Here is a 16,234-nt window from a genome sequence, read left to right as displayed (position 1 = left end):
TGGCAAAAAGACTGCTTGAGAAATCAAGAGAAAAAAGGGTCACTAGCAAAAGGCTTCCATGTCAAACAGGACTTTCTCAACTTCTTTGCTAATAATTTAACGTATAGGAAATCCAACTTCAACAATGCAAGTTCAAATTACCCTTGATCTTTAAAAACCTTTTTCCTGAGAAAGAGTGATGTAACATACGATGACATCCAGTGTGCTTCAGAGTGTTTAAGAATTATGGACACTTTAGCCATGAACAGCCTATAGGAGGAATCATTGATACAAAGGACCCAATTGACTGACAAAGCAAGCCTTATGTATAGAAAGGAAATGCACACTTCTGGAAACCTGGAAATCAGTTTCTACAATCTAAAACCTACTGTAGGTGGAAGTAAAATCCATGCTCAAACGCTTTGTTGAGAGGATATTTAGTGCAATGTCATTACATTGGACTGATGCCGGGAGGCAATCTAATGTGGCCTTGGGAAGAGGAGAACTGGATATGTCTAAGTAAATGATAAGTCTGGTTGAGTGCTGATTAGCCACTACACACACCACACACACACACACACACACACACACACACACACACACAAAAGAAGTTCTAACATGGCGAGCAGTTCAAAGAAGAGGTATGACAGAAAAAAAATAAAAGTATTTTACTATTTTGGGAGACAATGAAACATGCCAGTGTTTTTTTTTTTTTTTTTTTTTTTTAATGTAGGTAAATATCTGTGTGGTTATTACTGCTGTTTCTGCATATGCCTTTGAAAAAGTCTTCTGGTTGTGTATGATAAAAAGTAATAATATAGCCAACAAAATTTTAAAATCCAATAAGAATTTTTCTAAAAAGAGTTACCATAAATTGCTGTGTCAAAAGACAGAAAGGAACATTATGCTATATCGTTACATTTTTCACACCTACCGTATAAATAGTCCATTTATTTACTACTATTTGCCACTGTAAACTAGTCCCATTGTCACCTTGTTTAAACAATGGCATTTATGAAACCAAAGAAAGAAATACGGAATGATATGTAATTATAAGTGAACTCTTATTTTTCTTATTTTATGTTGAAGGAATAATGCATACATGTACTACGAATTATGACACAATGCTTTCTTGTCTCCAACGGATATCCAAGGTTGATGTCCTAAAATTTTGGTCACCCCAACCTTCCTTTTGTGATTTGTAAGATTTCTAGAAGGGTGCCTTCTCATTTCAGTAGACAGGTATCACAGGCGAGACTGAGTTTGAATGGCAAAGATAACAGCCATCATTTTGTTTCTTTATGAATTTCCATTAATATTTCATGGCCCAAATGATTTTTCATCATACAGAAGATATTTCTCAAAATTCCGGTATTTTCCGAGCATTTTTTCATTTGCTCTTTGAACAATGGGATAAAGTATTTTTGAATTTTCTGCTTTCACATGAATGATGGCATGGAACTGATATATGCTGATCATTTAATTTCTTCATCGTCAATGACAGGACATTTTACTTATTTGAAGCACGAACATAACAGAACACAATTGTCGGTCTTTGAAATGTATATGTTTAGCAATTTCAACTTTTAGATCTGACATTTGAGGGCCATTTGCATCCAACATGGAATTCACTTGCAAACAGAGTACACTCTAGTTGGAGAGAGGGATGTTGTGTCTGAGTGCGGAGGTTCAATCCTGACTCTACTATCTATTAGTTGTATGACATTATTTTACCTCATCTGTAAGATGAGGATGGTAATACTAAGCACCTCTTCCAGCTGTTTTTTCACTTAGTCGACAGACCATTCTGAAAGTTCGCTATGCTTCTAATAGGAACCAAGGATATTGCAATAAGCTAAAAAGAAAAACTGCCTTCCCTTGGGCCACTTTGATCCTATTGGAGGAGACATCACATACACGTATATTATAAAGTGGGAAATAAAGTCAAATAAAATGAATAAAGGGAAACAAAATGCCCTTTATTCCCTGAGATGGTGGGCTGGGGAAGGCCTCTCTGGGTGATATTTGAGCAGAAACCTGAATGAAGACAAGGCAAGTCATAGGGAAAGACAGTTCCAGGTAGAAGAATGTGTGAAAAGATCCTGCGAGGAAACTAAGCTAATTATTTGAGAGGGAGCAAAGAGCTCACATATATTTAGCCTTCACTATGTGTCAGGCTCTGTCCTATGCACTTGCTATTTCTGTAGCTATTGAATTCTGTCCACATCTCCCAAAGATAGGTGGTACTAGTATAATCAGCCTGGTTTTACTGATGAAGAATTCAGGAAACACTGGGGAAGCTCTACAGGACATTGGTCTGGGCAAAGTAATAATTCTCGAGTAATAACCCACAAGCGCAGGCAACCAACGCTAAAATGAACAAATGTGATCACATCTAGTTAAATAGCTTCTGCACAGCAAAGGATACAATCAACAAAGTGAAGAGACAGCCCACAGAACGGGAGAAAACATTTGCAAACTGCCCATCTGACAAAGGATTAATAACCAGAATATCTAAGAGCTCAAACGACTCAATACAAAAAAAGTCTAATAATCTGATTAAAATATGGGCAAAAGATCTGAATAGACATTTCTCAAAAGAAGACATGCAAATGACAAACAGGTAGATGAAAAGGTGCTCAACGTCACTGACCATCAGAGAAATGCAAATCAAAACTACAATGAGACATCATCTCACCCCAGTTAAAATGGCTTTTATTCAAAAGGCAGGCAATAAGGAATGCTTGCGAGGGTGTGGAGAAAAGGGAGACCTCAGCACTGTAGGTGGGAATGTGAATTAATACAGCCACCATGGAAAACAGTTTGGAGGTTCCTCAAACAACTAAAATTAGAACTATCATATGATCCAGCAATCCCACTGCTAGGTATATACCCCAAAGAAAGGAAATCACTATATTGAAGAGATATCTGCACTCCCATCTTTATTGCAGCTCTATTCACAACAACCAAGATTTGGAAGCAACCTAAGTGTCCATCAACAGACAAATGGACAAAGAAAATGTGGTACATATGCACAGTGGAGTACTATTCTGCCATAAAAAGAATGAGATCCTCTCACTTGCAGCAACATGGATGGAACTGCAGGACATTATGTTAAGTGAAGTAGAATGATGGCAACCAGATGCTGGGAAAGGTGTGGGCTAGGGGAAGTGGAGGTGGTTAATGAGTACAAAAATATAGTTAGGTAGAAAGAATAAGATCTGGTATTTCGAGTTGACTTATTTATTTATTTTTTTGAGACAGTCTCACTCTGTCACCCAGGCTAGAGTGCAGTGTCGCAATCTCGCCCCTCACTGCAACTTCCGTCTCCTGCGTTCAAGCGATTCTATTGCCTCAGCCTCCCAAGTAGCTGGAAATTACCGGCCTGCTCCACCACACCTGGCTAATTTTTGTATTTTTAGTAGAGATGGGGTTTCGCCATGATGGCCAGACTGGTCTCGAGCTCCTGGCCTCAAGTGATCCGTCCGCTTTGGCCTCCCAAAGTGCTGGGCTTACAGGCGTGAGCCACCGCGCCTGGCCCCGATCTGGTATTCGATACCACAACGGGGTGATTACAATCAACAACAATTCGTTGTACATTTAAAAAGAACTAAACGTATAATTGGAATGTTAGTAACACAAATAAATGATCAATGTTAGAGGTGATGGATACCCCATTTATCCTGATGTGATTATTACACATTGTACGCCTGTATCAAAATATCTCCTGTACCCCGTAAATATATACAGCTACTACGTACCCATAAAAACTAAAAATAAAAATTTAACATTTCTGTTCTTTAAAAATTATTATAAAGAGAATGAGAAGACAACCAAAGACTGGGAGAAAATATTTGCAAATCATATATCTTATAAAGCACTTTTATCCTTTCATTCCTAGTTTTCTAATATTTTTGTTAAGTTTTAGTTAGGAATGTAGATTAAATTTTGAAAAATACTTTTTTTCTGAATCTGTTGAGATGATCACTTTGTTCTGTTAATGTCATGAATGAATTAGATTCATTCCTGAATGTTGAACTAGCCTTGTATTTATTAATGAATATCACTTCATCGTTATATAACATCCTTTTATAGCTTGCTTGATTCAATTTGTCAATATTTTATTGAGAATTTTTGGATCTTAGTTAATGAGGGACATTGGTCTTTTCTGGTAATAAAAAACCAATGTCTTTTATTGGTCTTTCATCTATGTCAGGTTTGGCTCTTTCTTCTTTGACTCCTGGGTAATTCAGAAATGTGATTTTTAAGCACCATATAATTGAGACTCTTCTATGTATCTAAGTATTATTGTTTTCTAATCGGTTGTGAACAGAGGATGTACTCTGTATGATTTTCTTCCTTTGGAATTAGTTAAACCTTGTGTTATGGTCCCAGAATATAGTGTATCTTAGGGTTGGCAAAGTATGCCCTGTGAGCTGGCAGCTTGTTATTGTCAATTAAGGTTTTTTTTTTAATACGGTCACACCCATTTATTTATACATTATTTATGGATGCTTTTACACTAAAACGTCAGAGTTGAGCAGTTTACAAAACCTGAAATATTTACTATTTTTCTCTCTAAGGAAAAGTTTCCCAATTCCTGTATCTTACTGAATACTAAGCACATTTCAAAAGATGTGTACAGTCAGCCCTCCACATCTGCAGGTTACACACTCATGGATTCTACCGTCAATTGAAAATATTTTAAAACATAAAATAGAAATAAAAATGACAATACAATAATAAAAAGTAATAATACAAATTTTAAAAAATACAACATAGCCACACTCACATAATCGTATTAGGTATTATAAGTCGTCTAGAGATGATTTAAAGTACACGGGAGTATGTGCATAGGTTATATGCAAATACTATATACCGTTTTATATAAGAGACCCGAGCATCCAAGGATCTTGGTATTCACGGGAGTCCTGGAACCAATCCCCTGCGGATACTGAAGGAAGACTGTATTTTATGGTGTATATTAGTGGATGTATTTTATAAGTATCGATTACCACAAGTTGGTTCACAGCGTTGTTTAGTCTTCTATATCTTTATTGTGTATGGCCTTTTGTTTTATGAATTATTGAAAGAGCAGTGTTAAAATATCCAACTATGATTATGGGTTTCCTATTTTTTCCTTTCATTCTAAGTGTTAATACAATCATGAGTTTGAAATAGTGCTCTTTGTTTTTGTATCACTCTTTCTTTATAAATGGAGCATACCAAAGATTCGTGGGGGAAAAAAAAAGAGAGAAAAGAGCACACGATATGCACTTAATAAATGGTCTGTAATTCTTTGGCCCACTAAGCAGGCAAAGTGCTCAGGGCATCGTGAAGCAAGCCTGGTCAGAGCTTGGAATTCAGAGGTCTCTGCACGTGTGTGGGGAAAAGAGCTGCGTCTTTATTTTCACCCACCTCTAACTTAAAGTGATCATGTCCTAAAACTATGGGCCTAGGCATGAAACTCCATTGATAGTAGTACTACATGTGACTGTGTCGCCAATAAAAATTTCAGTATCACATTACACTTCTTTCACATTTCTCAGAGTATCACTTATGCTCAACACTACTTTGAAACTGTGGTAGTTATTATACTCATCTTGCGATAGTTATGTAAGGTTTAATAAAAAAAAAAACTCCTCATATCACAATATCTTTCTAAAAGTACAAAATGCCATCTCCATACAATGCATTTTTATAATCCCGTGTATTTAGTTATATACATTTATGTTAAAAATATCATTGTCTTAAGAGATCCACCGGCTGTACCAGGATACCAAAGGGATCCAAGGCACCAAAAGGCTGAGGATCCCTACTCTGAAGGTTAATATTAGGGGTCAACTTGATTGGATTGAATTGAAGGATGCCTAGATAGCTGACAAAGTATTGCTTCTGGGTAAGGGTGTTGTCAGAGGAGACTGACGTTTGAGTCCGTGGACTGAGGTGGAAGACTCGTCCTCAATGTGGTTGGGCACCATCCAATCAGCCGCCAGCGCGGGTAAGGCAAGGCAGATGGAAGTAGGTGGGACAAGCTGGCTTGCTGAGTCATCTGGCTTTCATCCTTCTCCCATGCTGGATACTTCCTTCTGTTCCTCCTGCCCTTGGACATCAGACTCCAGGTTCTTTAGCCTTTGGACTCTTGGACTTACACCAGTGGTTTGCAGGGGGGCTCTTGGGTCTTGGGACACAGACTGAAGGCTACACTGTTGGCTTCCCTATGTTTGAGGCTTCTGGACTCAGACTGAGTCACTACTGACGGCTTTCTTCCCCAGCTTTCAGACGGCCTGTCATGGGACTTCGCCTTGTGATCATTTGAGCCAATTCTCCCTGATAAACTCCTTTTCATACATATACATATACATATACGTGTGTGTGTGTGTGTGTGTGTGTGTGTGTGTGTATGTATGTAGGATACATATATCCTATTGGTTCTGTCCCTCTGGAGAACCCTGACTAAAACACCTACTCTAGGGGATGTTTTGAAATGAACATCCAAGGGCAAAGGGAAGGCAATGGACTGACAGGCCGGATGTTTTCACATATGTAATCTCATGTGCACAGACAATACAGAGGCTTCTGTGGTTGAAGTGCTGGAGCCAAAAAAGCAGAAAGTGAAGCTGAGGTTGGACCTACTCAGGGGTGGGGAGAGTTGGAGTAAGTTGGGCAGTTTCCATTTTAACCAAGAGACCACAGGGAGTCACCATGGGTCTGTGGGCAGGAGAGGGCACACTCCAGTGGTGTCTGAGGCTGTTGCTTCAGAAGCCCAGAGGCAGACCAGCTATGAGCTGGAGCACAGGAAGTAAAGGAACAGAAGAGGGGATCCATCAAGTGAGGGGGCAGGGGCAGCAGACAAATGTGGGCAGACAAATGTGGGCCCCAAAGGACTGGAACCCAGTCCATGGCACCCTCCCTGCAGCCCCAGTCAGGGGCAGGTAATGGCTCCAAGTCTGCCCTTTGGGATGCTGGCCTCTGAGAAGCGAGGTCATTGAGGGGAAGAGGCCCAGGTTGGGAGAAAGAAGGCTGTGTGAGGCTTCAGGGGTCCAGTTTTCAAGGTACTGAGTGGGCCACCAGGAGCACAGAGGCAGGCTTTTTCCCAATCCTGCTCTTTCATACACCACCCCACTCCCAAAGGAGCCCGCCACACTGGCCGCAGCTAGAATCTGTAAGAGACGCCAACATGACACAGTCCTGGGAAACCAGCTCCGTCAGACATGGCTCCTGCTACCAAGACCAGAGTGCCTTGACCTGGGCTTCTTTACACATTATCCCACAGCAGTGGTTCTTAAAGTGCCATCTCCATGCCAGCAGCATCCGCATCAGCTGGTACAGCGTTAGAAACCTAAATTATTGGGCCTCACCCAACCCACTGAACTGGGATCTCTGGGAGTGTGGTCTAGCAGACTGTTAAGTCCACCAGAAGGTTAGATGCCGCTTCATTTTGGAGGAACCAGTGAACTCCAGAAAGGCCTAAACCATGCAGACCCATTCATTTTCGTTTTGACAGAAGTGACCCATCACACTGCTTTGAGGTTTTCCTACAGGACAATTGTCAATGAAGAAATCATTTGTTGGTCACCATAGCGTGTGGGCTGATTTAAAGGTGTGTCTAGCTCAATAACAATTGTTTTCAGAAACTTTTTGAAGCACTGTAACAATCCCACCTCCCAAATGTTAAGTTGTTGATTACGAGTGATTTTTAGGCCTTTATTAACCAAAATTAATCTTCACAGCACATTAATTTGCATTTCCTGATGTGGACCTCAGGCAGGGACTCTGACTGACTTGCTTTTGTGCCCAGTTTTGTTTGGCTGTATATTCATAGTGCCCAGGGCAGCAGTAGATGCTGTTTACATATCTGCTGAATAAATGAATCTAGGTAGGGCTGGCATTCTCATGATTCTGATTTTGCACAAGAGAAAGCAAAGGCTCAGAAGACAGAAGTATTTATAAATTGTGCCCTGCCTCCCTGCCTGCATAAAGGGTGCAAGGCTGTCTCAGAGCAGCTGGGATCCATGCCACAGGTGGCGCAGCTAGCAAATGACTGACTCAGCATTTCCTTCTAGGTCTGCTAATGAAGAAGCAACTCTTTGCTTAGCTGTGACTGAGAAAATGCCCTTCCCTAGCGGAGAAGAAACACGTTTTCCTGCACAAGCCAGTCTATAATTCCAAAGCACTTTCCCTCCAGGTGCTTGTAGGTGACTGAGATATGGTCGAATCTAGACCAAGTCACAAAATCACTGATATCCATTGTGCGGAGGTATCCACTAGATGCCACTGCCAACTTAAAGAGAGCTGAATCCTCATCATGAGGTTTTGAGGGGAGATGTGTGACTTTCTCAGAGAGATTAAATGTAGCATTAAACATCCTCTGTAATAAACCGTAATTTTCTTGGGATTGGACAGGAAGGGCAACAAGCCCTGGAGATAGCTTTCCTCCGGGTTGTCACCTTGGATGCTGGATCTGTCACAGAAAAGGAAAAGTCTCCTGGCCTATGGACTTCAGGACACAAACAGTTGTATCTTGTGCTTCTCACAGCACAATCTAGCACTATAATGCACCGATGGCATCTTTGTTGAATGCATGCTCCTGTACATGAACCGCCTAGGAGGGATGATAGGGTGAACTGAGCCATAACTTTGAGAGAGCTTCGAAAGAGAAAGGCATTCTCTTCTTCTCTGCTCTGCATCAGGAGTTGTTCTCTAGGCTGATTTTCAGGTCGGGACTGAAAAAAGAGGTGTGAAAGATAAAGCTTGCCAAAAAGGTATTTTACTTGATATATACTATGACTTAGTGTTCACATTGGGTTAGGGTTTTTATTTCAATTTCTCTTTAAAAATGGACACAACTAAGGCTCAGAGAAGTTAAGTGTTTTATCTGAAGTCACACAGCAAGCATGTGCCTGGGCTCAGGTCTCTCTGAGCCTGAGCCCTTGCTTATGCTTCCTCCCCTGCACATTCTGGGATAATCTCTCTCTCTTTTTCTCTCTCTCTCAACTCCCAGAGACCAGACTCTGACAGGATCCTGAGGGATTCCTGCCACAGAGTTGCCACCTCTGGAAGCCCCCACCCCCATGCCGGGCGAATCTTTTTTTCTGTGGAGTGCGGGCCTGGAGCTAGGTGAGGCCTGAGCCTCCATTTCAGGGGCTTTCTGTAGAATCTGTTGCTGCTGTTGCCTCCAGTAGAGTCTGTTTCAGGAAGAGGTTTGCCTGCCTGCGCAGGACAGCGGTGCCATTCATCACTGCAGGAGGGCAGAATCCCGGGTTGGGGGCCGCACGTCGAGAGGGGAGGGGCTAGGGGGCGGCCCCCTTGTGACCAGCCCTGAGGAGAGGTCAGGAGAGAAGGCTGGCTGAGGAGCGCCTGGACAGCAGCAGTTGCTGACGTTCTGTATCACGCGCCTGGGGCCCAAGGTAACCCAGACCTTTAAACAAACCGCCGGGCTGGGGGCGTTGCGGGGGCAGGAGAGGGAAAAGGGAGCGGGGACTTCGGGGATCTCCCGAGGATGATGGTGGCCTTAGAGGTGGCAAATGCCTGAAGGGAGGGAGTAGTAATCCGAATTCTAGGAGAAATCGTAGGAATTGAAGTCGCAGAAGAAAAGGGGTGTGAGAGCACAAGCGCGAAAAAGCGTGAGAGGGCGCAAGAGCTTGGCGGACCGAAAGTGCGCTGAGGGGCAACGGCTTAGAGTGGAACACACCGGGTCACAGAAGTATAGATAAGGTAGGAGCAGAGGGGCACTTTCTTCCTCTGAGTTCATTTTCCAAAAGTGCGTCCTTTCAGCCATTTTTGAGAGAAAATGTTGACCCAAGTGTTTTTTAGGATACAGGGAAAGAACGTCAGAGGAAGCTGCACCAAAGCGAGGCTGCGCAGGGCGCAAAAAAGCAGTCAGAGGGTGGCGCCTTTTTTAAAGAAGTTTCCATCCTTTCTCTCCTAAGGCTCAGGCCATTCCCCACCCCCACCGCTCGCTAGCCTTCTGTTCCCAGTCCCCTGGCCCCTGCATGATCTGATCGTCTTTAAAGCAGGTAACCGCCTCGGTCTCCCCATCAGCTCCAGGGGCCTCTCAGTTGAGTGGGTGGAGCCGGCAGCGGCCGCGGGCTGAGCTCAAGGGCCGATGGGAGGGGTCCTGGGGGCGCTAACTGCGCACTGCGGCCATGACGCTGGGCAGATCATTCACAGAAGTCTGTCTGGTTTCATCTACAGTCGCAGCTCGTTTCCAGACGCCTTGCTCCTCAGGTCGAGCAGTAATCTGATGGCCCAGGTTCGAGAAACTTCTTTGCCCTCCGGCTCTGGGGCCCGCTGGATCTCCGGAGGTGGGGGAGGAGCCTCTCCTGAGGAGGCGGTTGAGAAGGCGGGGAAAATGGAGGAGGCGGCGGCGGAGGCGACGAAGGCGTCTTCGGGACGGGAAGCTGAGGAGATGAAGCTGGAGCCATTACAGGAGCGTAAGCCCGCGCCGGAGGAGAACTTGAGGTGGAGCAGCAGCGGCGGCGACGAGAAGGTGCTCCCTTCAATCCCCCTTCGCTGTCACAGCAGCTCCTCGCCCGTTTGCCCGCGCCGCAAGCCCCGCCCTCGGCCCCAGCCCCGGGCCCGCTCCCGTAGCCAGCCTGGGCTGTCGGCCCCACCCCCGCCTCCCGCCCGGCCCCCGCCCCCGCCGCCACCCCCGCCCCCGTCGGCACCGCGGCCCAGGGCCTGGCGTGGATCCCGGCGCAGATCCCGACCTGGGTCCAGGCCTCAGACACGGAGAAGCTGCTCTGGTGACCTAGACGGGTCGGGGGATCCTGGCGGCTTAGGGGACTGGTTGCTGGAGGTCGACTTTGGTCAGGGTCCCACAGGCTGCTCTCATGTGGAGAGCTTTAAAGTAGGTAAGAACTGGCAGAAGAACCTGAGGCTGATCTACCAGCGTTTCGTTTGGAGTGGGACCCCAGAGACTAGGAAACGTAAAGCAAAGTCATGCATCTGTCATGTATGTAGTACCCATATGAACAGACTCCACTCTTGTCTCTCCTGTGTCTTTTTTGGCTGCTTCACTGAGAAACATATTCACAAACATGCAGAAACAAAGCAGCACCATTTAGCTGTAGACGTTTATCATGGGGTCATATATTGCTTCATGTGTAAGGATTATGTATATGACAAAGACATAGAACAGATTGCCAAAGAAACAAAAGAAAAAATTTTGAGATTAACTTCCACCTCAACAGATGTTTCTCATCAACAGTTTATGACATCAGGGATTGAAGACAAGCAGTCAACCTGTGAGACAAAGGAACAGGAGCCAAAATTGGTGAAACCCAAGAAAAAGAGAAGAAAAAAGTCAGTCTATACTGTAGGCCTGAGAGGGCTAATCAATCTTGGGAACACTTGTTTTATGAATTGTATTGTCCAGGCACTTACCCATATTCCTCTACTGAAAGATTTCTTCCTCTCTGACAAGCACAAATGTATAATGACAAGCCCCAGCTTGTGTCTGGTCTGTGAAATGTCTTCGCTTTTTCATGCTATGTACTCTGGGAGCCGAACTCCTCACATTCCCTATAAGTTACTGCATCTGATATGGATCCATGCAGAACATTTAGCAGGGTACAGGCAGCAGGATGCCCATGAGTTCCTTATTGCAATATTAGATGTGCTGCATAGACACAGCAAAGATGATAGTGGTGTGCAGGAGGCCAATAACCCCAACTGCTGTAACTGCATCATAGACCAAATCTTTACAGGTGGCCTGCAATCAGATGTCACATGTCAAGCCTGCCATAGTGTTTCCACCACTATAGACCCATGCTGGGACATCAGTTTGGACTTGCCTGGTTCTTGTGCCACATTCGATTCCCAGAACCCAGAGAGGGCTGACGGCACAGTGAGCAGGGATGACCACATACCAGGAATCCCCTCACTTACAGACTGCCTACAGTGGTTTACAAGGCCAGAGCACCTAGGAAGCAGTGCCAAAATCAAATGCAATAGTTGCCAAAGCTACCAGGAGTCTACTAAACAGCTTACAATGAAAAAATTACCCATTGTGGCTTGTTTTCATCTCAAGCGGTTTGAGCATGTAGGCAAACAGAGGCGAAAGATTAATACCTTTATCTCCTTTCCCTTGGAGCTGGACATGACTCCGTTTTTGGCCTCCACTAAAGAGAGCAGAATGAAAGGCGGCCAGCCACCAGCAGATTGTGTGCCCAATGAGAATAAGTATTCCTTGTTTGCAGTGATTAATCACCATGGAACTTTGGAAAGTGGCCACTATACCAGCTTTATCCGGCAACAAAAGGACCAGTGGTTCAACTGTGATGATGCCATCATTACCAAGGCTACCATTGAGGACTTACTTTACAGTGAAGGGTATTTACTCTTCTATCACAAACAGGGTCTAGAGAAAGACTAGTCACTGAAAAAAAAGTAAATGATTAGGCAAGGGTTTTGAAGTGACACACAGACCTACTTGGAATGGACAATGACAATAACACCTATATGACAGCTGTATCTTGATGTAAAGAACCTGTTTTAGCATGGCCCATGGGTCTGTAGGAAGAAAAAAAATGAATACTAACCAGTGACCATTCAACCTTAAGAAATGGGGAGAGGGAGAAGAGGTTGAAAATGGTCACATAAAGCATAATGAAATGAAAAGAATGCTTTAGGTGGGGACAATGGGAGTAGAGGTGTTCTGATGCTACTATATGTCATTTGTTTCTACAGAAATATCTTGTGAAGTCAAGGAGTATTGCTTTACAGCAAAAACTTCACAATTGGTGTTCCAGCTGTGGCTGACCAGCCAAATAGTTTGAAAGAAAAATAATATTTTAAAATAAAGTTTAAAAAGCTTTAAAAGAAAAACATTTAAAAAGGAAAAAATCATTTTTAAGGTTTTAAAAGAAAAAAAATTTTTAAATGTTGAAAAAAATTTAAGTTGATATTTTTAAAATAAATATTTTAAAAGTTAAAAATAATTTTTTAATTTAAAGACGCTTCAGAATTTTAAAAATTAAAAGCAAATTAAATTCTTAAAGTTTAAAAAATGTTAAATAAGGAACAAGGTTAAAAATGAAAGTTTACCAAAAAAAGGAAGAAAATACTGTTAAAAATTAAAGTTAGAAACAAAGGAACATCTTAAAAGTTTCAAATGAAGGAAAATAATATAAATAGATATTTCAAAATTAAAGCATAAAATATACATATTTAAAAAGTGTTAACAAAATTATTACTATAATGATTAAGAAATAAATTTCCAAAAATACAGAATGGAATGCAATTCAATTTTAGAGAAAAGTTTTAAAAGAGGAAAGTTTAGAATAATTCAAGACAAAAAGACAAAATTTGTTTAAAGACAAAAATTGAAAAAGTATAGGAAGAAAATAGAGACTTGTAAAATTAAAAGAACCTTAGATAAGTTCAAGAGATTTAAATGAAAACTTTAAATATTTAAATAAAGATTTAAAAATTTAAACTTAAAAAAAGTTACATAAAAATTGACAAATGAAAAAATGTAAAAGATTCAAGTAGAAAAAAATTATTAAAATTAAAAGTTTAAGAAGTTCTATTTTTTTATTTAAGCATATTAAAATACTGACGGGTATGAAAGAAATGGAGGAGACAGGAATAACAAGACAGCGGTGTGTGAGTATATATATTTTTTTGAGCTTTATGTTGATATATCATACTTTGCAAAAGGAAATAGACATTTTAATCATTACCTTACCATCCAATTGCGAGATGGCTGCAAGGCCTAAACACTAACTAACCCACCTTCCTCTCTTGAGATTCCATGCCCCATCTCATATCCTGAAGGAAGTCGAATTACTTCCTAGGCAGAATCAATTCATCTGAGAAAAATGAAAACATTAGGGACTTTTCCATTTAGAACTACATTATTCATACAAATTCTTAGCTTCTGAAAAGGGGCTCTTGATTATTTGGTGGCTTAGAGAAGTTAGATCACAGCTATGAAACTCTGGCTTTGGTATTTGAGCCCCATGGCCTGACTGAGGAAGTGGCAGGGACCCATAGCTGAGTCCCTCCCACCTTCCTTTTTCCCTCTTCCCCCTCCAAGGGGAAACAAGACCTTTAATTTCCACAGTAGAGCTATGGGCTTGTGCTTGCAGTCCTTCTGTTCATTCGTTATTCCCTCTTTATTTCCTTTATTTGTCACTCATGCCTAGTTCCCTGAACCCCTCACTTACCTGGCCTTACCTACATCTCTGAGCCCCAGCCTGCAGGGTTCCTTCTTTGACTATTCACCTGGTGGCTTTTACTCCTCCTTCAAGACCCAACTCACAGATGACTTCTCTGTAGCCTTCCCTGAATGCTCTAGGCAGGTATAAATGAGAAAATTGTTCCTCCCTCGCCCTCTTTATTCCTCTCACTGTGCCTCCAAAGTACTTTGTCCATACCTCGGTGATAGTACTTATTCTACTGTGATTTTATTGTAGCTTTGTGATTGTCTGCCCCTCTGCACTGAGCATCTGAGACCAGGGGGCCAAGCCTTATTCATTTCTGTGTTAATAAATACTTGTTAAATGTGAAGATGAGTTCAGTTATTTGCTCTATTCACCTTGTCAGTAATGTTTTCTCACCCCTTCATCCATCAGGTTGCCATTTAATGCCCAGTGCTATAATACAGTGTGATCAGTATTGTATTTTACCCCAAAGCAGGGTGTTAAAAGCACTCAGCTGCAGGGGCTGGCTCAAGAAAGGTGATCAGTGAGAAATAGCCAGGTGTGTGGAGGGAGGCCCAGGTACAATGCAGAGAAAAGAGCACAGGCCTGGAAGTTGGCAGTCATGGAAGACTGGGTGGGGAAGAGGAGCAGCAACTGAAGGTGAGGCTGAGCTCTCTGGCATGTATGTGGCCACACTGCCCCTCATCACAGTGTCCCTCAGCAGCAGTGTCTCACAACTGTGTACCACACCTCTCTAGGGTTTACCACATTAGTTTACCTTCCCAATGAGACAGTAGTACCTCACCACTGCACAGTGTTCTTCACACTGCACATCATCACTCTGCTACAAGGGAGTGATGTCTGGTGACTGTGTTTATCGAAGAGTTGTAGTTTATTTTTCTGCTTAGCATCATTTTCCCACCATTCTTTGTGGACCTGTTGGGGCTACTGATCACTTTTCCCTGCCTCTGTTACCCCTCCCCAGAGTGGGCACGTCACACAGGCTGGGCCAGATTAGAGTTCTCAATTCCCCGGTCCCTCTACCAATACCCCTCCCACAAGAGCATTTCTTCTGAGGGTGGGCATAGGGCCCAAGTAGGGCCAATCAGAGTCTATTGCTAAATTGAATGTATATGGACACTGGAAGAAAAGACGTGTCTCCTTCCTGACCCCACCCCCAAGCTGTAGTCACTATGCTATGATGACCTGATTCTGGGACTTTGAGAGGTCAATATCTATAACACAGAGAAAACCAGAAAGAACTGAAGATTGGGAGAAAGAGCCCAGGGAACATCGTTTGAACCTTGTGGATCCAGCTGTGCCAGAAGTGCCAAAGTTCCCAGCTATCTGAGCCAATAGAGTCCTTTGTTTTGCTTAAGCTAGTTTCAGTTGGGATCCTGTCATTTGCAGCCAAGGGTCTTGAACATACTAACCAAGCTATATGATTAGTGGAGCATCAGTTCCTAAGACCACAAAGCATGAGAGAGAAAAGGGAAGGAGGAGTGACCTTGGATGAACTTCATCATATAAAATTAAGAAACTATAGTGGGTCCCTGTACATGTTTAAGAAGCAAGTGTCAGCTCAGCCACTGACCTGTGCTAGACTTCAAACCTTACAGCAATGAAATGCTTATTCCAAATAAAAGGGAAAAAACGGCAATAATGTTATATGAGTACTGATTTAAAGCAGGCACTATGTTAACTGCTCTACCTTGATTATCTCACTGGGTCCTGGGTCCTCATATTTCTGGGAGACAATCATTACTGAACTTATTTCACAAACTGGGAAAGTGAAAATCAGAATAGAAAAGTGATTTGCTTAAGTTCACTCTACTGTTCTAATCAGTGAAGCCAGTATTCAAATGCAGGTCCCCAAAGCCCATGCATGTCCCATCATAATCCAGTATAGATAATTCAAATATATATATATATATATTTGCTTTTCCTGATTTTGCTGTGGAAGACAGCATAAACCAGCATGATACAGAAGGGCAACTTCTGACAAATCCGGATGCAGGTAACCTGCAAGGAGAGAGTAACCTGTCAACTACACAAAGTTGCCCATGCTGCAGGTGTATTTGTTTTTGTAGAAATGGCTGATTCAG

At 42.6% G+C, this 16,234-nt stretch overlaps 1 protein-coding gene across 2 annotated transcripts; it reads left to right on the top strand.

Annotated features, from left to right (window-relative positions):
• Positions 1-9,334: 9,334 nt before the first annotated feature.
• USP51 (ubiquitin specific peptidase 51) lies at positions 9,335-14,496 on the top strand. 2 transcript variants are annotated; one of them, XM_030933521.1, is made up of 3 exons: positions 9,335-9,389; positions 9,912-9,998; positions 10,177-14,496. In XM_030933521.1, the coding sequence occupies exon 3, from the start codon at positions 10,226-10,228 to the stop codon at positions 12,356-12,358; it is 2,133 nt and encodes a 710-aa protein (XP_030789381.1). In that variant the 5' UTR covers positions 9,335-9,389; positions 9,912-9,998; positions 10,177-10,225; the 3' UTR covers positions 12,359-14,496. The 2 variants fall into 2 exon arrangements, with proteins under 2 accessions (XP_030789381.1, XP_010354697.2); XM_010356395.2 differs by lacking the exon at positions 9,335-9,389 and having other exon boundaries at positions 9,783-9,998.
• The last annotated feature ends 1,738 nt before the right edge of the window (positions 14,497-16,234 follow it).

Source organism: Rhinopithecus roxellana, chromosome 7, assembly GCF_007565055.1.
Source record: "Rhinopithecus roxellana isolate Shanxi Qingling chromosome 7, ASM756505v1, whole genome shotgun sequence".
Taxonomy (NCBI): Eukaryota; Metazoa; Chordata; class Mammalia; order Primates; family Cercopithecidae; genus Rhinopithecus; species Rhinopithecus roxellana.
Note: the sequence above shows the minus strand (reverse complement) of the source record. Positions and strands in the feature narration are given on the sequence as shown.